At 50.7% G+C, this 25,814-nt stretch overlaps 1 protein-coding gene across 3 annotated transcripts in view; it reads left to right on the forward strand.

Annotated features, from left to right (window-relative positions):
• Positions 1 to 25,814, forward strand: part of LOC125635193 (dedicator of cytokinesis protein 2-like) — a 344,043-nt gene that overhangs the window by 36,536 nt on the left and 281,693 nt on the right. For all 3 annotated transcript variants that reach the window (XR_012668261.1, XM_048846557.2, XM_075128207.1), the window contains exon 11: positions 13,536 to 13,611. Coding sequence is in view for 2 of the 3 variants with exons in the window: in XM_048846557.2 (XP_048702514.2) it covers positions 13,536 to 13,611 (76 nt within the window). In the remaining variant the exon portion in view is untranslated. The remainder of the gene's footprint in view (positions 1 to 13,535; positions 13,612 to 25,814) is intronic.

Here is a 25,814-nt window from a genome sequence, read left to right on the forward strand (position 1 = left end):
ATCCTGGCCATCCGTTCCCTGAGGGAGTCAAAGTCTGCTTTTCTGAAGTCCAGGGTCCGTATCCTGCTGCTTACCTTTCTTCCCTGCGTCAGGATCCTGAACTCAACCAACTCATGGTCACTGCCTCCCAGATTCCCATCCACTTTTGCTTCCCCCACTAATTCTACCTGGTTTGTGAGCAGCAGGTCAAGAAAAGCACCCCCCCTAGTTGGCTCCTCTAGCACTTGCGCCAGGAAATTCTCCCCTACGCTTTCCAAAAACTTCCTGGATTGTCTATGCACCGCTGTATTGCTCTCCCAGCAGATATCAGGAAAATTAAAGTCACCCATGAGAATCAGGGCATGCGATCTAGTAGCTTCTGTGAGCTGCCGGAAGAAAGCCTCATCTACCTCATCCCCCTGGTCTGGTGGTCTATAGCAGACTCCCACCACTACATCACTCTTGTTGCACACACTTCTAAACTTAATCTAGAGACACTCAGGTTTTTCTACAGTTTCGTACCAGAGCTCTGAGCAGTCATACTGCTCCCTTACATACAGTGCTACTCCCCCACCTTTTCTGCCCTGCCTGTCCTTCCTGAACAGTTTATATCCATCCATGACAGTACTCCAGTCATGTGAGTTATCCCACCAAGTCTCTGTTATTCCAATCACGTCATAGTTCCTTGACATCACCAGGACCTCCAGTTCTCCCTGCTTGTTTCCAAGGCTTTGTGCATTTGTATATAAGCACTTGAGATAACCTGTTGATCGCCCCTCATTCCCAGTATGAGGCAGGAGCCCTCCTCTCACAGACATTCCTGCCTGTGCTTCCTCCCGGTATCCCTCTATAGCTAAGGCTATAGAGCAGACTCATTAATTTCTCTCTACGTGGTCTCGATGCCACTAAATGGCACAGAGCACCACACCTAGGAGGTGTGTGGGTTACATATAAAAGAAAAAATATGCAAAGCACCCTGATTTTGAACCCCTGTTGTCAGAGCAGTGAGAGCTGCTTCCTGCTAAAGGAGGAATGCCACAGAGGAGGGTTTAAAGGGGAGAGGGCACCAGGTGGATGTGGATCGAGAAGGCAATTTGAACACGAGGGACCCCAGCTGAGAGAGGGAAGTTGAGGCAGATCCTGGGGGAAATGGGTGCAGAGTTGGAATGGGAGAGTTTTCTTCAACCCATCCCAAGGGCCTCTGGCTGCTCCTGGCGCTACATGGCTGTGGAACTAGGAAAGAAAGATTCCTGGCTCTGAGGGTCCAAACAACATCTTGCTCCTTCTCAGCTGGCCAGGAGCCCACCCTCTGAGTAGGAGGATGGATGCTAAGGCCAGCTGCTGCTTTGTTTGCTTCTCACTGGGGCCAGATATCCAGCCAGCAGTGGGGGCTGTTCTCCCCTTCCCTACTGGCCACCCTCCCAGTGGGAATTGGTGTGAGCTTGGAGGCCCCTTTATTCCCCCGTCTCTGGCTGCAGAGATGTGGGAGCAGGGAGATTGCTGGAGAAGATGGTTAGACGAGCCGGTCCCCACAGATATCCCTCCACCCAGAGCAATCCCTCGTGTCGCTCCCCACAGATATCCCTCCTCTCAGCGGAATCCCTCGTGTCGCTCACCACAGATATCCCTCCACCCAGCGCTATCCCCTCAGCTACTCCCCACAGATATCCCTCCGGCCAGCGCTATCCCTCGTGTCACTCCCCATAGATATCCCTCCTCTCAGCACTATCCCTCGTGTCGCACCCCACAGATATCCCTCCACCCAGCGCAATCCCTCGTGTCGCTCCCCACAGATATCCCTCCACCCAGAGCTATCCCCTCAGCTACTCCCCACAGATATCCCTCCGGCCAGCGCTATCCCTCGTGTCGCTCCCCATAGATATCTCTCCTCTCAGCACTATCCCTCGTGTCGCACCCCACAGATATCCCTCCACCCAGCGCAATCCCTCGTGTCGCTCACCACAGATATCCCTCTGCCCAGCGCTATCCCCTCAGCCACTCCCCACAGATATCCCTCCACCCAGCGCTATCCCCTCAGCTACTCCCCACAGATATCCCTCCGCCCAGCGCTATCCCTCGTGTCGCTCCCCACAGATATCCCTCCACCCAGAGCTATCCCTCGTGTCGCTCCCCACAGATATCCCTCCTCTTAGCGCAATCCCTTGTGTCGCTCCCCACAGATATCCCTCCTCTCAGCGCTATCCCTCGTGTCGCTCCCCACAGATATCCCTCCACCCAGCGCTATCCCTCGTGTCGCTCCCCACAGATATCCCTCCACCCAGAGCTATCCCTCGTGTCGCTCCCCACAGATATCCCTCCACCCAGAGCTATCCCTCGTGTCGCTCCCCACAGATATCCCTCCACCCAGCGCAATCCCTAGTGTCGCTCCCCACAGATATCCCTCCGCCCAGCGCAATCCCTTGTGTCGCTCCCCATAGATATCCCTCCACCCAGCGCTATCCCTCGTGTCGCTCCCCACAGATATCCCTCCACCCAGAGCTATCCCTAGTGTCGCTCCCCACAGATATCCCTCCGCCCAGCGCTATCCCTCGTGTCGCTCCCCACAGATATCCCTCCGCCCAGCGCTATCCCTCGTGTCGCTCCCCACAGATATCCCTCCACCCAGCGCAATCCCTCGTGTCGCTCCCCACAGATATCCCTCCACCCAGAGCTATCCCTCGTGTCGCTCCCCACAGATATCCCTCCGCCCAGAGCTATCCCTCGTGTCGCTCCCCACAGATATCCCTCCGCCCAGCGCTATCCCTCGTGTCGCTCCCCACAGATATCCCTCCGCCCAGCGCTATCCCTCGTGTCGCTCCCCACAGATATCCCTCCACCCAGCGCAATCCCTCGTGTCGCTCCCCACAGATATCCCTCCACCCAGAGCTATCCCTCGTGTCGCTCCCCACAGATATCCCTCCGCCCAGCGCAATCCCTCGTGTCGCTCCCCACAGATATCCCTCCTCTTAGCGCAATCCCTTGTGTCCCTCCCCACAGATATCCCTCCTCTCAGCGCTATCCCTCGTGTCGCTCCCCACAGATATCCCTCCTCTTAGCGCAATCCCTCGTGTCGCTCCCCACAGATATCCCTCCACCCAGCGCTATCCCTCGTGTCGCTCCCCACAGATATCCCTCCGCCCAGTGCTATCTCTCGTGTCGCTCCCCACAGATATCCCTCCGCCCAGCGCTATCCCTCGTGTCGCTCCCCACAGATATCCCTCCGCCCAGCGCTATCCCTCGTGTCGCTCCCCACAGATATCCCTCCGCCCAGCGCTATCCCTCGTGTCGCTCCCCACAGATATCCCTCCGCCCAGCGCTATCCCTCGTGTCGCTCCCCACAGATATCCCTCCGCCCAGCGCTATCCCTCGTGTCGCTCCCCACAGATATCCCTCCGCCCAGAGCTATCCCTCGTGTCGCTCCCCACAGATATCCCTCCACCCAGAGCTATCTCTCGTGTCGCTCCCCACAGATATCCCTCCTCTTAGTGCAATCCCTTGTGTCGCTCCCCATAGATATCCCTCCGCCCAGCGCTATCCCTCGTGTCGCTCCCCACAGATATCCCTCCACCCAGAGCTATCTCTCGTGTCGCTCCCCACAGATATCCCTCCGCCCAGTGCTATCCTCTGTGTTGCTCCCCACAGATATCCCTCTGCCCCCCCAATCACTGTCAGGAGGGAAAGGCCAGCTCTGTTCTCATGTCTGCAGGGTGGATGGGGTGGCACAAATGCCCTCTCCCCACACCCCTGCACACCCCTTGGTGGGGGCCACACAAGAGGAGAGCGCTGGTCAGTGCTGGGAACACCGCAGGGGGGTCGCGGAGCCCGAGGAGCAGGCCGTGTCTCCCACCCCCAAGCATTTAAATGTACATGTCAGGCCCCCACACTATCCTGAGAGTGGCTGAAAAAAGTCAAGAGATCTTAGAATTGCAAGTCCAGGGTCTGTGCATTTTCCTCTGAGCTGCGAGCTGTTCGGGGCACTCTCATGGCCCCCTCAAGCTATCCTCACAAGCAGGGGGCTGAGAAGTGGCTCTGTTTGTATGTGACAGTGGGATCCCACAAAGTACACCTGTGGGGCAGGGGCTCCACAATGTGTACCACATATCTAAAGAGTTGGCAACACTGATTCATCTGTGGGGACCAGCTGAGGGGACAGTGCTGGGGCAGAGGGATATCTGTGGGGAGTGGCCGAGGGGATAGTGCTGGGCGGAGGGATAGCTGTAGGGAGTGGCTGAGGGGAAAGCGGTGGGCAGAGGGATATCTGTGGGGAGTGGCTGAGGGGATAGCGGTGGGCGGAGGGATATCTGTGGGGAGTGGCTGAGGGGGATAGCGGTGGGCGGAGGGATATCTGTGGGGAGTGGCTGAGGGGATAGCGGTGGGCGGAGAAGGGATATCTGTGGGGAGTGGCAGAGGGGATAGCAGTGGGCGGAGGGATATCCATGGGGAGTGGCTGAGGGGATAGCACTGGGAGGAGGGATATCTGCAGGGAGTGGCAGAGGGGATAGCGGTGGGCGGAGGGATATCTGTGGGGAGTGGCTGAGGGGAAAGCGGTGGGCGGAGGGATATCTGTGGGGAGTGGCTGAGGGGATAGCGGTGGGATATCTGTGGGGAGTGGCTGAGGGGATAGCGGTGGGCGGAAGGATATCTGTGGGGAGTGGCTGAGGGGATAGCGGTGGGCGGAGGAGGGATATCTGTGGGGAGTGGCAGAGGGGATAGCAGTGGGCGGAGGGATATCCATGGGGAGTGGCTGAGGAGATAGCGGTGGGTGGAGGGATATCTGTGGGGAGTGGCAGAGGGGATAGCAGTGGGCGGAGGGATATCCATGGGGAGTGGCTGAGGGGATAGCGGTGGGTGGAGGGATATCTGCAGGGAGTGGCAGAGGGGATAGCGGCGGGCGGAGGAGGGATATCTGCAGGGAGTGGCAGAGGGGATAGCGGTGGGTGGAGGGATATCTGTGGGGAGTGGCTGAGGGGATAGCGGTGGGCGGAGGAGGGATATCTGTGGGGAGTGGCTGAGGGGAAAGTGGTGGGCGGAGGGATATCTGTGGGGAGTGGCTGAGGAGATAGCGGTGGGCGGAGGAGGGATATCAGTGGGGAGTGGCTGAGGGGATAGCGGTGGGATATCTGTGGAGAGTGGCTGAGGGGATAGCGGAGGGATATCTGTGGGGAGTGGCTGAGGGGATAGTGGTGGGCGGAGGAGGGATATCCGGGGGGAGTGGCTGAGGGAATAGCGCTGGGGGTGGAGTAGCATTGTCAGCTCTCGGGATTATATCACAACTAGCAATTCTGGGGTTTTTTCCTTATCTGCTCCATGCAAACAGCAAACAATGAAAGGTGCTAACTCACAAATTTTCCCAGAGTTAAAAATGGCCACCACCTCCCAATAGTGTCTATGGGCTTGACGCTAGCAAGATACCTCCAGTTCCGTATAGTCTCTCTTCTGGTGGAAGTGAGGCTGCCCTTGATAAAACTGGCTGCAACCTCCCACTGTTTGCAATGAAACTGAAGCCTTGCCCACAGGTATGATGGCTGACACTCAGCGGTTCAGTGGGCTAGACAGGACATAGGCACTGTGAGGAGCAGCAGAGACCCTGTGAAAGGTGGGGAGAATGAGGAGAGCAGAGCGCCTATGTAGGGGCTGCAGGGGGATGTAGGGGGCAGGAAGCAGGCTGAGAAGGTGCAGAAGATAGTGGTGGGAGATGAAGGGATTGGATGACAGCTCCCCCTGCCTGGATGTGATCAAGTCCTCCAACCCTGCAATTTTCAGGGCAGGGGGTATGGGCAGAGCCTCTGGAGTGAAGTCACAGACTTGCCCTGCCACTGAACTCGGCCTTGACATATGGCCCTGTAGTGGAGAGAGGACCCTGGGGCAGCAGGATGCAGGGGAATGGAGCGTTGCGGAATTGGTGCTGCTGTGTCCCGGGTAGAAAAGTCCTGGAGCAGCAGGAGGCAAAGAAGTGTTGCTCCCAGGTCAATACAGTAAGAGAGAATGGATTGCAGGTCCCCTATCTTAGGGGTGAGGAGTGGGTAAGCGGACTTTCCATCTGAGCAGCCAGGGAGAGGCATACATTTTTATGTGCATTATAAATTGAATTTTGAACCTGAAATTAGTACACACATGTTGGTAGAAGAATAGAAGGGAGTTAAAAAGACAAAAGATGGACTAAAAACATAATTTGATTTTTTAAAAAATCATGATTTTTAGAGCCAATTTCATGGTTTTCAAGGGTCTGGCTCATGATTTTTCTCTCAAGGGAATCTGACTCATGATTTTTGGTCTCTTGAGATTGGCAATACTGGTGGAAGGATAACTGTGGTGTGTTGCTAGAGAAATAGTATCAGAGAAGGGGTTATCTGTGGTGAATAGCTGTGAGGAATAGTGCTGGGGGCGGAGGGATAGCTATGTTTACTTGCCAAGGGAATAGCATTGTGTATTGAGGACTGGCTGCGTTCGAACTGCAAACTATCACTTTTGGGGGGTGGGGTGAGGAGGAGTTCCTGTGCACTATCTGGGCCTACCAAGCAGCAATTTGCAGCCAGCCAGCCTGGAACAAACTGGGGTGAGCTGTGCCTGTTTTTCGGAGCAGCCTGCTTTGTCTCTCTCTGGTTTTGGATTCTTGTGTGTTATCATTCTGAATTCTAAGAAATAAAGCAGTGTAACTGTAATCTTCCATTAAGAGAATTTCATTTTTCTGTCTAACTTCTCTGTTGATGATAAATAGAATAGTAAATTGCTTGACCACACTTTGGTTCATTATGAATTATACTCAGCAGATCAAGTAACCAATGTCAGTCAGGTTTATTAATATGGTACAGGAAAAAGGTTATATCCAAACCCAGTCTCTGAAGAGCAGTCCTGTGCAGCAATGTTATATTCACCTTATGCAGCAGGTGTGCTCCCCAAGTTACACGTTTCAGCTGGTATTATATATGATTTTACAAGTTACACATTTCTGTACAAGTCATTAAAATCCAACTAATCAGTTTGTTCCTGTTCTCTAACTAGCTGTTCTGTTTCTTCCTTATCTTTGTTGTAGGTACTAGCATTCCAGGCACTGATCCATGAAGGTACATCCCTAGCTTGTACTAAAACATGGAACAAATGTATCTTGAATTTGACAAGTTTCCTATGTGCTTGTGCCAAATGCTTACATCAGCAAATGTAAGGAGTTATGGGATACTTAGCATAAGTGAACAGGATTATGGTATAGGCCAATTTAGGCTACATCACTGTGACAATATTTGTGCTTAATGTTATTGGTGCTTAAGGCATACTGATATAGTGCAGATAATACATATGAATATATGTATATTCATTGTATATTCATTGATATTGTATATCAATGTATATATATTGTATATTCACGGGTAGTGATCAATGGCTCCATGTCTAGTTGGCAGCCGGTATCAAATGGAGTGCCCCAAGGGTCGGTCCTGGGGCCGGTTTTGTTCAATATCTTCATAAATGATCTGGAGGATGGTGTGGATTGCACTCTCAGCAAATTTGCGGATGATACTAAACTGGGAGGAGTGGTAGATACGCTGGAGGGGAGGGATAGGATACAGAAGGACCTAGACAAATTGGAGGATTGGGCCAAAAGAAATCTGATGAGGTTCAATAAGGATAAGTGCAGGGTCCTGCACTTAGGACGGAAGAACCCAATGCACAGCTACAGACTAGGGACCGAATGGCTAGGCAGCAGTTCTGCGGAAAAGGACCTAGGGGTGACAGTGGACGAGAAGCTGGAGATGAGTCAGCAGTGTGCCCTTGTTGCCAAGAAGGCCAATGGCATTTTGGGATGTATAAGTAGGGGCATAGCGAGCAGATCGAGGGACGTGATCGTTCCCCTCTATTCGACATTGGTGAGGCCTCATCTGGAGTACTGTGTCCAGTTTTGGGCCCCACACTTCAAGAAGGATGTGGATAAATTGGAGAGAGTTCAGCAAAGGGCAACAAAAATGATTAGGGGTCTGGAACACATGAGTTATGAGGAGAGGCTGAGGGAGCTGGGATTGTTTAGCCTGCAGAAGAGAAGAATGAGGGGGGATTTGATAGCTGCTTTCAACTACCTGAAAGGGGGTTCCAAAGAGGATGGCTCTAGACTGTTCTCAATGGTAGCAGATGACAGAACGAGGAGTAATGGTCTCAAGTTGCAGTGGGGGAGGTTTAGATTGGATATTAGGAAAAACTTTTTCACTAAGAGGGTGGTGAAACACTGGAATGCGTTACCTAGGGAGGTGGTAGAATCTCCTTCCTTAGAGGTTTTTAAGGTCAGGCTTGACAAAGCCCTGGCTGGGATGATTTAACTGGGAATTGGTCCTGCTTCGAGCAGGGGGTTGGACTAGATGACCTTCTGGGGTCCCTTCCAACCCTGATATTCTATGATTCTATGATTCTATGAATATGATGTATATTTATGTGCTAGCTAACACACTGTTTACTCTGTATATGCTGTGAAACATGACAGCACTGGGAGAGGAGGTGGAGGGATATCTGAAGTGAGTCACACAGGTGATAGGTGCTGAGGTCTGAAGGATGTCTTTGGTAAGTTGTTGACAGGATGGAGGGAGATCTATGCTGAGTTGCGGAGGACACAGCACCAGAGGCGAGGCATAGGAATGTCTGTGAGAGTTATGAGGGACTGAGCAATATCTGTGGTGAGCTGATATTGTTTGAGGGGGCAGACGGATATCGGAGGTCAGTAACTGAGGGCATAGCATTGGGTCAGAGGGATATCTCGCTGAAGGTAGAGTGCTGCGGCTATGGTGGTTGATGGAGGGATATTTGTGGTGAGTCGCTGAGGGAGTAGCAGTTGGGGAGTGGAGGGATATCTGATTTACTGGTGAGATTGTGGCAGGGCTGGAGGGGTATCTGTGGTGATTCACTGAGGGTATAGCCTTGGGGGAAGAGGCAGAGGGATATCAGTGTTAGTTGCTAAGTGGATAGTGTTTTGTGTGTGTGACGGGGTGCAACTCACCACTGTGGCACCTCCTGCTGGCTGTCTTGGGAATTAGCTCCGTACCCTCTTCTGGTGGTGTCTCACCTGCTGTCACCTCTACTCCTGGACCTGTGTCATCCCAAGGACCACAGCATCCTCTTCAGGGCATACTGTGTCTGTGACGAAGTGGGACTGTTCTTAATGTTTCCTCTGAATAGTGTGGGGGTGCCTCAGTTTCCCCTAGGCAGTTCTTAAGTATCTAGGGGGTGGGGTAAGGGTATATGATCATTGCAGAGCCCTAGAGGGCAGGTGTGTGCAGGAGTCTTGACACAGAGAATGGCTGACACCCTGTTTCCTGGCAACTGATGGCCTGGGCAAGGTGAGAGCTAAAGGGTTAGAGAACAAAGGAATCAGGTGCCCTCCTGGCCCAGGAAAGGGACAAAGCCCAGAGGAGGAGGGGCTAGAGGGAGTTTCAGTTTGGGGCTGGTTGGGGACGAGGAGTGAAGGGCAGACGTGGTTGTCTGGCTCCCTGCCCCCTAAAATGGACCCAGCTGAGGGGTCCGGTTCTCTGCACCTACAAGCTCGGTTTTAGACCATGTTCCTGTCGCCTAATAAACCTTTGTGTTACTGGCTGGCTGAGAGTCACGTCTGACTGCGGAGTTGGGGGGCAGGACCCTCTGGCTTCCCCAGGATCCTGCCTGGGCAGACTCGCTGTGGGAAGTGCATGGAGGGGCAGAGGACGCCGAAGGCTCCGAGGTCAGACCCAGGAAGGTGGAAGCTGTGTGTCCTGCAGACAGGCTGCTCCCAGAAAGGAGACTTTCCCAGAGTCCTGACTGGCTTCATGGGGAGCAGTTCCAGAGCATCACCCGGGGACCCCAGGACAGTGTTACACTCAGTTCTCCCCCCTTCTGGGGGTACTGGAGTCTACTGTCCAGCCACTTCCTTCAGTAACAGCCACAGCCAATTGTCTGATCACTTCCTCGGTGGCAAGGAAGTGTGTGTGTGTAGGTAGAGGCGGTGGAAGAGACCTGAGCCCACCCACTACTCTGGGTCCAGGCCCAGGGACCCAGTAGATGGCAGCCACACGCTGTGTCCCCTCCAACCTCTCAGTCTGTTTCTCTGGGCCACTTCCCCACAGCCCTAGCACCTTCTTCACCCTCACCTCCGGGCTTAAGCATGCAAGTCTTAGCAGCCAGCCAGGCGCTCGCACTCCCCTGATCCTGCCCAGCTCTGCTTTGTCCCAGGTGCTAGCTTTCATCTACCTGTAAGACAGCCAATCTACCTCCCTCCTCAAGCTCCAGGGAATGACTGCAGCTGCTCTGTTCTGCAGCCTTTCTTATATGGGCCAGCCCAGCTCTGATTGGCTGCCTCCTGCGCAGACTCCCATGGGCTCTATTAACACCTTATGGGCCAGCGTGGGGCTGACACCCCATCACAATGTATATGTGTGTCAATATCTGTGGTGAGCTGCTGAGGGGATAGCAGTAGATCAAATATCAGGAATTGGTCCCCAAAATTATAATACTGACCCAAAAAATCACGAGATTAAAAAATTTATGTCTGTCTTTTGATATTTGAACTTCCCTTGCCCATCCCGTCTGTGTGTGTATGCGCGTGCATGTGTGATCCCCAGTGTGTGTGTGTGAGAGTGTGACAGTTAGTGTTTCCCACTCTCCCGAATTTATTGGGTACGGTGACTTTGGCTCCCACGGCAGAAGCTCTCACCTGCACATCTGCCCATTACCTGCCCAGAATTAATTAGGTTCTCAACTTTTGGATCAATCCTGTCCCATAGTGCCCCCATCATTTCTGCCCTTCCATCGGTTCATACCCCCCGGCCTCTTCTCTGCTCTTCCTGGTGTTCTTCACCCCCCTCCCCAAGGCCTGAAGGAGCGGCAGTTGGGTCCTATCTCCCACTTCCAGGCTGGGGGGAAGCTTGAGGTGTGCTTTATCTTCATCCCTCCTCCTTCCCAGGCAAGGTGCTGGAGGGAGCAGGGAGGAGCAGAAATGTCATCCCATCCCATCCCCGTTGCTCACAAGCAGGGAGTGGGGGAAGGGAGTGAAGCTGCCCTGAGTTGCTGGTCTTTTTAGCTCCCTGTTCCCCTCTTGTGAGAATGGCTTTGGACTGATGAGGCGGTGTGGGGGAAAGAGAAGTTCTTTCTGTAGCTGCTCTGATTGGATACTTAGCCCCCTGAACTGGGTGTCACTGGTCCACAGGATCAGTGCTATGCCCCCAGCTTTGGAACAGTTTCTTGGAGGGACGGAACCCCTTCAGTGTGCCAGACCCCTGATCTTCTTCCAGGGCAGGCCAAGCTACCTCACAGCCTCCTTGACTGAACCTGTGGGCTTTCAGCACTCCTGCTTTGAACCGTGAACTCTGTTCAGCAGGTCCAGCCGAGACAGACTCCTGGTAAAGACTTGTATACTCTTCAGGGGTTAATACACCTCAGCAAGCATTTGCAGTGACACTCACACAGCATTGTCAAAACAGTCAAGTTTATTTGTCACCTGGCACACAGCATCAGCAGTCCTTAGGTGAGCATAGAGAAATGAAGGTTAAAGCATAGACCATTCTGGTTAGATAAGAGCCCCCAGCCAAGCCCCCAATCCATGTTCTGTTGGGTCATTGATTGCTAGGTGTCAATATCCTGGTGACCGGATTTGCCATTGTCTTATCAGATTCTCCAGTGATACGGAGTCTGCCTTGGCCAGTCCTTTTTAATGAGTCATTCAGTCTCAAACAGCTAGGCGACATTCATACCTATGACAGGTTTCAGAGTAACAGCCGTGTTAGTCTGTATTCGCAAAAAGAAAAGGAGTACTTGTGGCACCTTAGAGACTAACCAATTTATTTGAGCATGAGCTTTCGTGAGCTACAGCTCACTTCATCAGATGCATACATGTATGCATACATGCATACATAGATGTATGCATCTGATGAAGTGAGCTGTAGCTCACGAAAGCTCATGCTCAAATAAATTGGTTAGTCTCTAAGGTGCCACAAGTACTCCTTTTCTTTATTCATACCTATGTCTCTTAGGCTGCCCTGAGAGCAAATAGTCCTTGTCGCCCCTACGCTGGGTAGCCATGTGAAATATAGGGGAAACTGAGGCACACATAGGCATCATAAAAATATTATGGAAATTCCCACTTTCCCACAGTGGGTAAGTTGGACAGGCAGCTAATCAGAGGGGGTGGCTTTCCCCTGGCAGGGCTCAAATTCACTAGAGGGCTTGAGCTTCTTGCATCATTGTAAGACTGGCTTCAGCTTCAGATAAAATGCTGTCACTTATGAAAAATTCACTAGTATTGGCAGCATTGGGAAAACACTGCGGGGTAGAGGGATTCTGTGGGGATAGTGCTGGAGGGATGAGTGATATCTGTGGTGACTTGCTGGGGATAGTGTTGGGGGAACAGGGATACCTGGGGTGAATTGCTGAGGGGATAGCATTTGGGAGCAGGCAGAAGGGGATGATAGTGAATTACTAGAAGTATAGCATTTCCGGAAGTGGAAGGCTATATGTGGTGAGTCACTGAGGAAAGAGGTCCATAGGTATGACTCATCCTGATATAATCAGGCAAAAAGTTGTAGTGTGTCTGCACTGATGGTAGGTAGATTTTTCAGTATTACAGTACTAGCTGTATTGAGTTGACTTGATCGAGAAGAACACCTTTTTTAGTCTAAACAAGACCTCAGGAAAGCTGCAGTGAAACTGGGCAGTAGTTCTGGTGCCATTATTGAAGTCTTGCAGCTCCAATTTTAGGGACAGTGAAGGAATTGATTAAAATCGTCCAGCCTGTGTTATGCAGGAGGTCAGTTTGGATGATCAAATGGTCCTGCCTGGCCTGAAAATCTATGATTAATAGAGAAACTGAGATAAATCAGACATGGAAAAGCCTCCTTCATCCTTTAGGGGCAAGTGCAGTCTGTTGGTTGTTTTCTAATGCATGAGCCAGTCCTAGTTCTAAATGTTCCCATCATTGAGGCTCCTTGACCTCTTCCTGAGTCTCAAATCTAAGTGAGGAGTTATCTCCCTGCCAGGAGCCTTTTCCTGGGATTCAGCCAAAATTTCCCCTCTTCATTTCTTTCCATTCCTTCTTCTACCACCTCCTCCCTGCATTTCTCAGCCTGACATCCCCTCCATCTGAGAATGTGGTTGTTTGCAGGTTCTTTTATGTCAGTGGTTCTCAAACTTTTGTACTGGTTACCCTTTTCACATAGCAAACCTCTGAGTGCAACCCCCCCTTATAAATTAAAAACACTTGTTTATATATTTAACACCATTATAAATGCTGGAGGCAAAGCAGGGTTTGGAGTGGAGGCTGACAGCTCGCGACTCCCCATATAATAACCTCGTGACCCCTGAGGGGTCCCGACCCCCAGTTTGAGAACCCCTGTTTTATGTGGTTATCATGTTCCTCCCACCTACTGGCAATGACAGTCACTCTAAACACAGATTAGAGGTGCTCAGTAATGTCTGGCTGTCTCTGGTTGCTCTTTTCCCATGAAAGCTCAGGATGAGTTGGAGATAGATGGTTGGTTCAGGGTTGTCCAAAGGGTTGGTTCGGGGTTGTCCAAAGGACCTTGTGACCATAGACTCCTGTTCCTTGTCTCTTACAGTGATGGACATTACAGATATCATCAAGGGAAAATGTGAGAGTGATGAGGACAAGCAGTACTTCATTCCTGTGCACCTGTGAGTAAAGCCAGCACTTGTGAGCAGAAAGGGAGCGGGGCTGCAAGGGTTGGGGATGAAGGCTGGTGTTAAGACAGACAGGACTTTCCATTCACTAGAAAAGAACACAGCTGCAAAAAGGGGAGCATTTCTGTGTCAACTGACAGTCTCCATCTCTCAGGTGGGTAGAAGGGTGGGAAGGAAACACTACCCATGGCCAAGAGAAACTGAGCATAGGAACAAGGGTATACTAAAATAGCTTAAAAGGTGACAAATTCAAAAGTGATCAAAGGAAATATCTTTCTTACTTTTGACTTCAGGATAATTAGATTGTGGAACTTATTGCCACAAATGTCACTGTAGCCAAGAATTTAGCAAGATTCAAACAGGAATTGGACATTTATATGGATAACAAGAATATCCAGGGTTAATACACCAATTTTGTAAGACATATTAAACCTCGTGCTTCAGGGTTTAAGCCAATCTCTAAAAAAAAGGGGCTAGGAGGAGATGTAATGTTGGGGGCATATTATTGCACATCTATTAAGAGGTTTCTTATACCTTCTTCTGAAACTGCTGGTGCTGGTGGCTGACAGAGATGGGGCTAGATGGATCACAGGCCCGATCCAATCGAGCTATTCCTGTGTTGTTCTTCAAGTGCTTGTGCATATATATTTTCCGTCCTATGCCTGTGCACACCCAGTGCACTCAAGACAGATATTTTTCATAAACAGCATTGTCTGGGGACGCTGGGAACTGTCTGTGCCTTGTATGTACTCATCCCTCCAACCTAGGCCATAAAAGGTGGGGCTGCCCAACCCCCTCTCAGTTTCTTTTCAACGCCTTGGGCTGTGAGGCTTACTGTGAGCTCCACTGTGTGACATAGGCATGCCCAGAAGGTGCATTACACCTGTATCTGACCAGCTTCTCAATACTTCACCAAAGGGGGGGTTATGTGTGATCTCTGTCAAAAGCTAAGAACTAGCTGATCATCATGGTGATTGTCAGTTGTTCGTACAAGAAATGTTTTAAGAGATATGTAAAATGTAGAACATTATGTTCCAAAAGTATTGGCAGTAAAGCGGGATGGGTCTCAGAGCTAACTCAAGCAAGAGTGAGAACAATCGCCATCTTTCAACCCAGCCTTGTGTTTACAGTCTGGACCAGATGCACGTCTGAGCACTTACAAAAGAACCCCATGAAAAACTTTGAATAGAGGACCCTCAGGGCTGAGCTCAAGTTAATGTAACACCCTGATTACGAAAAAAGACAAAAAGTTTGGGACTGTATAGAAGAAGAAAGGGTACAAGGTATAATCCATTACAAAGAGGCACTCTGCCAGCAAGAGTGTCTCATGAAAAGTGAATCCCAGGTCTCTGGACTGAAGAAAAGCTGCTCGGACTGACCACTGGGTGAGAAATACCTTATAAGACAAAAAGGGGATTTGTTAATAAGTATAGGCTGTAGATTGAGTTTTATGTTTTTCTTTTATCTGTAATCTGATGTTTCCAAATCATTTTACTTGCTTATATTTGAATCTTTAACTCAAGCTATGTTATATAAACTTCAGTTTGGTTTTACTATAGACATGTCACAGAATTATAGAATATCAGGGTTGGAAGGGAACTCAGGAGGTCATCTAGTCCAACCCCCTGCTCAAAGCAGGACCATTCCCCAACTAAATCATCCCAGCCAGGGCTTTGTCAAGCGTGATCTTAAAAACTTCTAAGGAAGGAGATTCCACCACCTCCCTAAGTAATGCATTCCAGTGCTTCACCACCCTCCTAGTGAAAAAGTTTTTCCTAATATCCAACCTAAAACCTTCCCCACTGCAACTTGAGACCATTACTCCTCGTTCTGTCATCTGCTACCACTGAGAACAATCTAGATCCATCCTCTTTGGAACCCCCTTTCAGGGTGTTGAAAGCAGCTATCAAATCCCCCCTCATTCTTCTCTTCCACAGACTAAACAATCCCAGTTCCCTCAGCCTCTCCTCATAAGTCATGTGTTCCAGTCCCCTAATCATTTTTGTTGCCCTCTACTGGATGTTTTCCAATTTTTTCACATCCATCTTGTAGTGTGGGGCCCAAAACTGGACACAGTACTCCAGATGAGGCCTCACCCATGTCAAATAAAGGGGAACGATCACGTCCCTCGATCTGCTGGCAATGCCCCTACTTATACAGCCCAAAATGCCATTGGCCTTCTTGGCAACAAGGGCACACTGTTGACTCATACCCAGCTTCTCGTCCACTGTAACCCCTAGGTCCTTTTCTGCAGAACTGCTGCCTAGCCACTTGGTCCCTAGTCTGTAGCGGTGCATGGGATTCTTCCGTCCTAAGTGCAGGACTCTGCATTTGTCCTTGTTGAACCTCATCAGATTTCTTTTGGTCCAATCCTCTAATTTGTCTTGGGCCCTCTGTATCCTATCCCTACCCTCCAGTGTATCTACCTCTCCTCCCAGTTTAGTGTCATCTGCAAACTTGCTGAGGGTGCAATCCACACTATCCTCCAGATCATTAATGAAGATATGGGGGGAGGGATAGCTCAGTGGTTTGAGCATTGGCCTGCTAAACCCAGGGTTGTGAGTTCAATCCTTGAGGGGCCCATTTAGGGATCTGGGCAAAAATTGGGGATTGGTCCTGCTTTGAGCAGGGGGTTGGACTAGATGACCTCCTGAGGTCCCTTTCAACCCTGATATTCTATGACTCTATATTGAACAAAACCGGCCCCAGGACCGACCCTTGGGGCACTCCACTTGATACCGGCTGCCAACTAGACATGGAGCCATTGATCACTACCCGTTGAGCCCGACGATCTAGACAGCTTTCTATCCACCTTATAGTCCATTCATCCAGCCCATACTTCTTTAACTTGCTGGCAAGAATACTGTGGGAGACCGTGTCAAAAGCTTTGCTAAAGTCAAGGAACAACACGTCCACTGCTTTCCCCTCATCCACAGAGCCAGTTATCTCATCATAGAAGGCAATTAGATTAGTCAGGCATGACTTGCTCTTGGTGAATCCATGCTGACTGTTCCTGATCACTTTCCTCTCCTATAAATGCTTCAGAATTGATTCCTTGAGGACCTGCTCCATGATTTTTCCAGGGACTGAGGTGAGGCTGACTGGCCTGTAGGTCCCAGGATCCTCCTTCTTCCCTTTTTTAAAGATGGGCACTACATTAGCCTTTTTCCAGTCGTCCAGGACCTCCCCCGATCGCCATGAGTTTTCAAAGATAATGGCCAATGGCTCTGCAATCGCATCCGCCAACTCATTTAGCACTCTCAGATGCAGCACATCTGGCCCCATGGGCTTATGCTCGTCCAGCTTTTTTAAATAGTCCCGAACCACTTCTTTCTCCACAGAGGGCTGGTCACCTCCTCCCCATGCTGTGCTGCCCAGTGCACTAGTCTGGGAGCTGACCTTGTTCGTGAAGATAGAGGCAAAAAAAGCATTGAGTACATTAGCTTTTTCCACATCCTCTGTCACTAGGTTGCCTCCCTCATTCAGTAAGGGGCCCACACTTCCCTTGACTTTCTTCTTGTTGCTAACATACCTGACGAAACCCTTCTTGTTACTTTTAACATCTCTTGCTAGCTGCAACTCCAGGTGTGATTTGGCCTTCCTGATTTCACTCCTGCATGCCTGAGCAATATTTTTATACTCTTCCCTGGTCATTTGTCCAAGCTTCCACTTCTTGTAAGCTTCTTTTTCGTGTTTAAGATCAAAAAGGATTTCACTGTTAAGCTGGTCACCTGCCGTATTTACTATTCTTTCTACAGATCGGGATGGTTTGTCCCTGTAACCTCAAAAAGGAATCTTTAAAATATAGCCAGCTCTCCTGGACTCCTTTCCCCCTCATGTTATTCTCCCAGGGGATCCTACCCATCAGTTCCCTGAGGGAGTCAAAGTCTGCTTTTCTGAAGTCCAGGGTCCATATTCTGCTGCTCTCCTTTCTTCCCTATGTCAGGATCCTGAACTCGACCATCTCATGGTCACTGCCTCCCAGGTTCCTATCCACTTTTGCTTCCCCTACTAATTCTTCCCGGTTTGTGAGCAGGAGGTCAAGAAGAGCTCTGCCTCTAGTTGGTTCCTCCAGCACTTGCGCCAGGAAATTGTCCCCTACGCTTTCCCAAAACTTCCTGGATTGTCTGTGCACCGCTGTATTGCTCTCCCAGCAGATATCAGGGTGATTGAAGTCTCCCATGAGAATCAGGGCCTGCGATCTAATAACTTCCGTTAGTTGCCTAAAGAAAGCCTCATCCGCCTCATCCCCCTGGTCCGGTGGTCTATAGCAGACTCCCACCACGCCATCACCCTTGTTGCTCATGCTTCTAAACTTAATCCAGAGACTCTCAGGTTTTTCTGCAGTTTCATACTTGAGCTCTGAGCAGTCATACTGCTCTCTTACATACAGTGCAACTCCCCCACCTTTTCTGCCCTGCCTGTTCTTCCTGAACAGTTTATAACCATCCATGACAGTACTCCAGTCATGTGAGTTATCCCACCAAGTCTCTGTTATTCCAATCACATCCTAATTCCTTGATTGTGCCAGGACTTCCAGTTCTCTCTGCTTGTTTCCCAGGCTTCTTGCATTTCTGTATAGGCACTTGAGATAACTCGCTTATTGTCCCTCTTTCTCAGTATGAGGCAGGAGCCCTCCCCTCTTGCGCTCTCCTGCTCGTGCTTCCTCCCAGTATCCCACATCCCCACTTACCTTAGGGCTTTGGTCTCCTTCCCCCAGTGAACCTAGTTTAAAGTTCTCCTCACTAGGTTAGCCAGCCTGCTTGCAAAGATGCTCTTCCCTCTCTTTGTTAGGTGGAGCCCATCTCTGCCTAGCACTCCTCCTTCTTGGAACACCATCCCATGGTCAAAGAATCCAAAGCCTTCTCTCCGACACCACCTGCGTAGCCATTTGTTGACTTCCACGATTCGACGGTCTCTACCTAGGCCTTTTCCTTCCACGGGGAGGATGGATAAAAACACCACTTGCGCCTCAAATTCCTTTATCCTTCTTCCCAGAGCCACGTAGTCTCAAGGTCATTCTTGGCAGTATCATTGGTGCCCACGTGGAGAAGCAGGAAGGGGTAGCGATCTGAGGGCTTGATGAGTCTCGGCAGTCTCTCCGTCACATCGTGAATCCTAGCTCCTGGCAAGCAGCAGACTTCTTGGTTTTCCTGGTAAGGGCGGCATATAGATGACTCTGTCCCCCTGAGAAGAGAGTCTCCAACCACCACCACCCGCCTCCTTCTCTTGGGAGCGGTGGTCATGGAACCCCCATCCCTAGGACAGTGCATCTCATGCCTTCCAATCGGCGGAGTCTCCTTCTGTTCCCTTCCCTCATCTAGTCCACTCTCCACATTAGTACCTGTGGAGAGAACATGAAAATGGTTGCCTACCTGTATCTGCATTGCTGGTACATGTGTAAGCAGGGGAATAGTCCCGCTCTTGTGGGGAACTTTCCTGGCTTCTGCATGACCCCGGTGAAGTGGGCTAGCGAAAGGATCTGAGTCCTCGCTCCCACTCCCTTTACCCAGTGGCCTCCCTGCCCTCGAGGACTCCCCTTCCACTCTCCTGTCTGGCAGAGTCCTCGTAACCCCAACAAGGCTGGGCCCAGGATTTCTGGGGGGCTCGACCCCCAACCCTGCTGTGGTCACCTAGGACAGGGGCTAGGGTGTCCCCACTCCGGGGTACTCTCTCTGCACTGGGCACTTCTCTGACCCACTGACCCATTACATACAAATTAAAGCAAATGCAAATTATTTAATCAACAATTAATTTTAAAAAGAATAAGAAAAAATGGGAAAGGTTAAAGGAAACACATCACACCGCTCTGTGGCAGGGAACATCACAAACGGCGTCTCTGGAATGTCAGGGCAGTTCATAGTCTGTTTTTTGTAAGTCCCAGGCCTTCTTCTCAGGCCCTGGCTGTGCTGCAGGGATGCTGTGGGTTGGACACTCGCTCTGCTGGTGGCCTCACGCTCTCAGGGTCTAAGTGGTGGGACCCTTCTTCCCAGTGTCGCCCCCGCCCTGTCGGGGTTACGATCCAAGCCTGGCCTGCAGAGCCCCTTGGCTGAGGCGTCTCCCTGTGCTGGGCCCGCTGCCCAGGGTCCCCCTCGCTCTTCCCAGCTGCTCACCACACCCAGCTCCAGACTGCTCCAGCCTCAGCTACACCACTCGGTCTCTGCACGGCTGCTGCTCTGCCTCCAGCTCACTGGGCTGCTTCTCTGGCCCCTCTGGCTCTGGTTGCTGCAGCTCTGCTCCCAGGACAGGTCTGCTCCGCAGGCTGCTTCTGTGACTCTGCTCCCAGCACTGACCTGCTTCCTGGGCCGCTTTTCTGGCCCCTCCAGCTCTGGTTGCTGCAGCTCTGCTCCCAGGGCAAGTCTGCTCTCTCTGGGCTGTGCCTCTGGCTTTGGGGCTGCAGCTCTGCTCCCAGGACAGGGTCTGCTCTCTCTGGGCTGCTTTTCTGGTCCCTCTGGATCTTGCCCAGCTCTGTTCCCCAGCTCAGCTCAGGCCCCTGCTTTCTCCTTAGCTCGGCCCCACTCGTCTGACCCAGGCAAATCCAGCTCACACGGAGGACGGGACCTCCCTGGCCTCCTGACTCTCTGATTAGCCTGCTCGCCCTGTCATTCCGGCTGACCTGGAGCATTGGCCTCTCCCCATTGTTCCTGGTTGCTGTCAGTCTCAGGGTCCTGATTCCCCATCGACCCTTCCCCCTTTTTAGTACTGGGAGCTAGCCAACCAAAACACCCCCACTGAATGTTAGTAAGGGGGCAACAGTCCCCTTACACATGGATGCTCCCCTTTCTTCTTCTGGAGGTCACATGCTGCCAAATTTCTTCACCGTCCTTCTGTCCCTGCTATGCAGCCTGCTCTGAATCTTCAGAACGTTGTGTCTGTAGAAGCATATCCTGATGTCTGTCCAGGAAATCTTCAGTTTCTCTTATGCAACACAGGGTCGATACCTGTTTCTCCAGACCTTGAACCTTCTCTTCCAATATGGAGACCAGCTTGCACTTTGTACAGACAAAGTCGCTTCTGTCCTGTGGAAGAAAGACAAACATGGCACAACCTGTGCAGGTCACAACAGCTGAACGCTCGCCATCCATATTACCTTCCTTCTACGAGCTTCCTTAGGAGTTGTAGTAACTACTCAGAGAAGCCAGCAAGATGTAAGCCTCAGTGGGCTCTCCGCAGGCAAACTCCCTCTGTTAGTCTCTCTGCTGTTCGCCACTCAGCTGGCTGACTGGCTTTTTATAACAGTGAGGCCCACTCAAGGCTCACCTGGAACAAAGCACTCCCAATTCACACTTTTCAAACAATCAAGCAAGCACACGGTCAAACTGTCCCCACAACAGACACTCAGATACTCACCAACACAGCCCCCCTAATGCAGCCCTTAGCGTACCTCCTCTCAGACAGATCCCAGGCAAACTCCCTCTGTTAGCCTCTCTGCTGTTCGCGGCAGAGCTCAGGAGAGTGTTGAATTGAGGTGAAGCCAGTAAACTGGAGTGTGCTGCTTCCACAGAGGCAGCCGATAGGGGTAGAATCATAGAACCATAGGGTTAGAAGGGACCAAAGGATCATCTAGTCTAACCCCCTGGCGAGAAGCAGGATTTGTTGTGTCTGACAGGGGCGGCAGGTTTGTAGAAATTTTGGGGTGCCCAGAACCCCCCACCCCCAACTCCCCATACACACCTGCCTAAGGCCCTGGGAGGGAGTTTGGGTGGGGGAGGGGGTCTGGCATTCAGGCGATTGGGGTGCACGAGGGGGTGGTGATGCAGGCTCTGAGAGGGAGTTTGGGTGCAGGGGGTGTGAGGGGTCGGGCTCTGGGAGGGAGTTTGGTGGGGGACGGGGTCTGGGGTGCAGGCTCTGGGATGGAGTTTGGGTACAGGCTCTGGGCTGGGGCAGGGGATTGGGGTGCAGGAGGGGTGCAGGGTGCAGGCTCTGGAAGGGAATTTGGGTGCAGAAGGAGTGAAAGGTCAGGCTCTGGGAGGGAGTTTGGGTGGGGGAGGGGGTCTGGAGTGTAGGCTCTGGGAATGAGTTTGGGTGCTGGGTGCAGGCTCTGGGCAGGCGGCGGGGGTGCAGTAGGGGGTGGGTGTGCAGGCTCTGGGGGAGTTTGGGGACAAAAGTAGGTGCAGGGGAGGGGTGGAAGTGCAAGAGGGAGTTGGGGGGTGCGGGGAGCAGGAGGGGGTGAGGGGTGCAGGCTCTCGAAATGGATGTGGAGGGGGGTTCGATGCTTACCTGGGGCACCCCCTCCAGCAGAGGCGCCTAGGCGGGGCAGGCCGGGGGGGGCGGGTCTCCTCACGCGGCTGTCTCCAGGCACTGCCCCTGCAGCTTCCCATTGGCCACAGGGGCATTTGGGGCGGGGGCAGCACGTAGCGGCACAACCCCCTCACACGGGCTGCAAGGACCTGTGGAGTGAGCACGCAGGAAGCCGCTCAGCCCCGCTGCGCTGCTGGGTGGCGGCGGGTTTCAAATCTCTCAGGGGCGGCAGGTGGGGCCGGGGGACGCGCGGGGGGAGGTGGGAAACTTAGAATCATAGAATCATAGAATATCAGAGTTCGAAGGGACCTCTGGAAGTCATCTAGTCCAACCACCTGCCCAGAGCAGGACCAATCCCCAACTAAATCATCCCAGCCAGGGCTTTGTCAAGCCTGACCTTAAAAACTTCTAAGGAAGGGGATTCCACCACCTCCCTAGGTAACGCATTCCAGTGCTTCACCACCCTCCTAGTGAAAAAGTTTTTCCTAATATCCAACCTAAATATCCCCCACTGCAACTTGAGACCATTACTCCTTGTCCTGTCATCTGCTCTCACTGAGAATAGTCTAGATCCATCCTCTTTGGATCCACCTTTCAGGTAGTTGAAAGCAGCTATCAAATCCCCCCTCATTCTTTTCTTCCGTAGACTAAACAATCCCAGTTCCCTCAGCCTCTCCTCATAAGTCATGTGTTCCAGACCCCTAATAATTTTTGTTGCCCTTCGCTGGACTCTTTCCAATTTCTCCACATCCTTCTTGTAGTGTGGGGCCCAAAACTGGACACAGTACTTCAGATGAGGCCTCACCAATGTTGAATAGAGGGGAATGATCACGTCCCTCGATCTGCTGGCTATGCCCCTACTTATACAGCCCAAAATGCCCTTGGTCTTCTTGGCAACAAGGGCACACTGCTGACTCAAGGGCACACTGTTGACTCTGCTGGAGCTGGGCCTCTGGGACAGGAATATTCCTGGTGCCCGGGCACCACGGGTCCATAGAACTTGCCACCCATGGTGTCTGACCCATCCCAGACAGATGGCTCTCCAGCCTCCTTTTGAAAGTCTCCAGTGCAGGAGATTCCACGACTTCCCTAGGCATCTGTTCCACTGTCCTACTGTTCTTGCAGTTAGGAAGTTTTTCCTGAGATTTAATATAAATCTGCTGTGCTGGAGTTTGAACCTGTCGCCTCTTGTCCTGCCCTCTCTGGCAAGAGAGAACAACTTTTCTCCATTTTTTTTGGCAGGCTTTCAAGTATTTGAAGACTGTTATCATGTCCCCCCTTAATCTCCTCTTTTTCAAACTAAAATATCCAGTTCCTTCAGCCTTTGCTCATACGACTTCAATTCCATCCCTTTGATTGTTTTTGTTGCTTGATTCTGGATCCTTTCCAGTTTCTCTTCAGCCGTTCTATACCGCAGTGACCAAAATTGGGCACAGTACTCCAGCTGAGGCCTGACCAGCGCTGAGTGGAGTGGAACTATCATCTCCCGTGACTTGCATGCTATATCTCTGGTAATGCAACCCAAAATTGCATTTGCTTTTTTTGCAACAGCGTCACATACATGGCGGGTGTCCAGAAGATGAGGATCGGGGCATTTGAGTATAACAAGGCGGGGTGTATAAATTGCTAGCTGGCAGTAGGAAAGAGTGAAGCTTGAGCTAGCTTGGAGTGCAGGGCTTGTGGTGCCTGCAGCTGGTAGCTTTGGGAGAACTTGCCCTGGTTGCCACAGACAAGACTCCCTCATGCCGTAAGCGGGTGGCAGTGATTCACCCCAGACCCCTTGGCTAACCCTAAAAAGTGTCACACACTGTTTTTAACTTTTATCAGCCTTTGTATATAGTTGATAAAGTAGTTTGCATAGTAGTTAGTATTTAGATAGTGATTTTTTTTAATGATGTTTCTTTTTTTTCTTTGTTTTTGTGAGAGATCTTATTCTGTCCCCTGGGTAGTATTTCAGTACCAAATTGTTTGTTTTCTCAGCACATATGCTAAAAAATCACCAGGGTTTAAACACTACCCATCATGTCAGGCTGATGTTTTTAAATGGACATAGGTGGTATTTAGTTTGTTTGGGAGAAGGACACATCCTGTTGAGGTGCTCCATATATAGGTCCTTCACAAGAAGAACCAAGGAAAAATAGAGATTAGGCTCTGAATTACCTGATGGAAAAATCCGTGCACCCATACTTGGGTTGTGGTTGTTTTAGTACCAACCCCCCGTATTATGAGTCGTACAGGAGTGCCCCGGCAGCCTCTTTATCTCCAGCAGCTATGCTGGTACCAAAGACTTGACCTGAGTGTGGAATATATCCCCACAAACGACAGAAATAGAAGAGAACACCAGGCACCATCTCCAGGGCCATCTTCTAAATCCCTAAATGTCATTAAGAAAAAGGGGAACTCAAAGTCCAAGGGGGACATCTGTAGCATCCATTAGACCACTAACATGCAGCTCCAGTACCGGCCAAGAATTTATCTTTATTTGACATTAAGCTGCCTACCTCAAAATGCTCCATACTGCCACCTTCTGCTTCGATATTGGTAACTTTGGTACCATCTACACCTGCACTGTGCAGCATCTGTGCTCCACTGGCTGGCCTGGTACTAATGACTCCTTTGACATCCTATCTGGTGCCAGCCTTCTTGGTAACACTTTTTTGGTACCATCAACACCACATGCGTTGATAGACCACCTCCCTCCCAGACTCCCCAGTTCTCTCCTTGTATCTGGGTGGATGGCAGTTAGGGGAACCAGTACTCATTTCATTACCAGAGTTGCACCTGCTACTGATGACAATATCTAACACTTTGCCTCCAGCTACTCTAACTGGCACAGCTCCTCGCAGATGACGCTAAGCTATGGGGAGAGGTAGGTATGCTAGAGGGTAGGGATAGGGCCTATAATTACCCGGGTCATTCCATTTACCCTTTTAAAATATTGGCATAACATTAGCTTTCTTCCAATCTTCTGGAACTTCCCCAGTGTTCCAAAACTTATTGAAAATCAACATTAACGGTCCAGTGAACTCCTTGGCAGCTCTTTTAAGGCTCTTGAATGCAACCTATCTGGATCTGCTGATTTTAAAAACGTCTAACTTTAATAGCTGTTGTTTAACATCTTCCCAAGATAAAGTGTTTTATATGATATGATTACATCATTGATAACATTTGCTAGGAGAGTTAGAGAGCTGCAGGCTCTTTGGATGGGTCCCCCATATATAGTTTTCTATAAGGACAAAGTTTCCTTGCAACCGTGTCCAAAATTTCTGTCCACAGTGGTATCAGAATTCCATCTGAATCAGAATTCCACCAACCAATCTTCATTCCCAAGCCACACACACATCCATAAGGATGATGGGAGGCTTCATACTTTGGATGTCTGCATGGCCCTATCATTTACATTGACAGGACTAAACTTTTTAGATCCTCTCCCATATGCTGAGAGGATGAAGAGGAGAGCAGATACTGCCCAGAGGATATCTAACTGGATTTCTTTATGCATACGGATTTGTTACAGCTTTGCAAACGTCACTCCAGAAAGAGGTACTGCTTATTCTACATGAGCCCAAGCCACTTCAGTGGCCTTCCTCAGTAATATCCCTATTATGGCCATTTGCAGAATGGCAATGTGATCCTCTGATCACATGATCACACAGCACTATGCAATTCTGGAAGCATCCAGAGCAGATGCCAACTTTGGAAAGTCTGGTTTCAGAGTAGCAGCCATGTTAGTCAGTATTCGCAAAAAGAAAAGGAGTACTTGTGGCACCTTAGAGACTGTTCTTCAATCCATGTTTAAGTGACTTCCAAGTTTCCATTACCACTGGACTACTGCTTGAGAACCACCTAGAGTAAAATACAGATGTGCACAAGCATTCGAAGAAGAAACAATTACTTACTTGCACAGTAACTTGTTCTTTGAGATGTGTTGTACACATATGTATTCCATGATCCTC

The sequence above is a fragment of the Caretta caretta genome, chromosome 4 (assembly GCF_965140235.1).
Source record: "Caretta caretta isolate rCarCar2 chromosome 4, rCarCar1.hap1, whole genome shotgun sequence".
Lineage (NCBI taxonomy): Eukaryota > Metazoa > Chordata > Testudines > Cheloniidae > Caretta > Caretta caretta.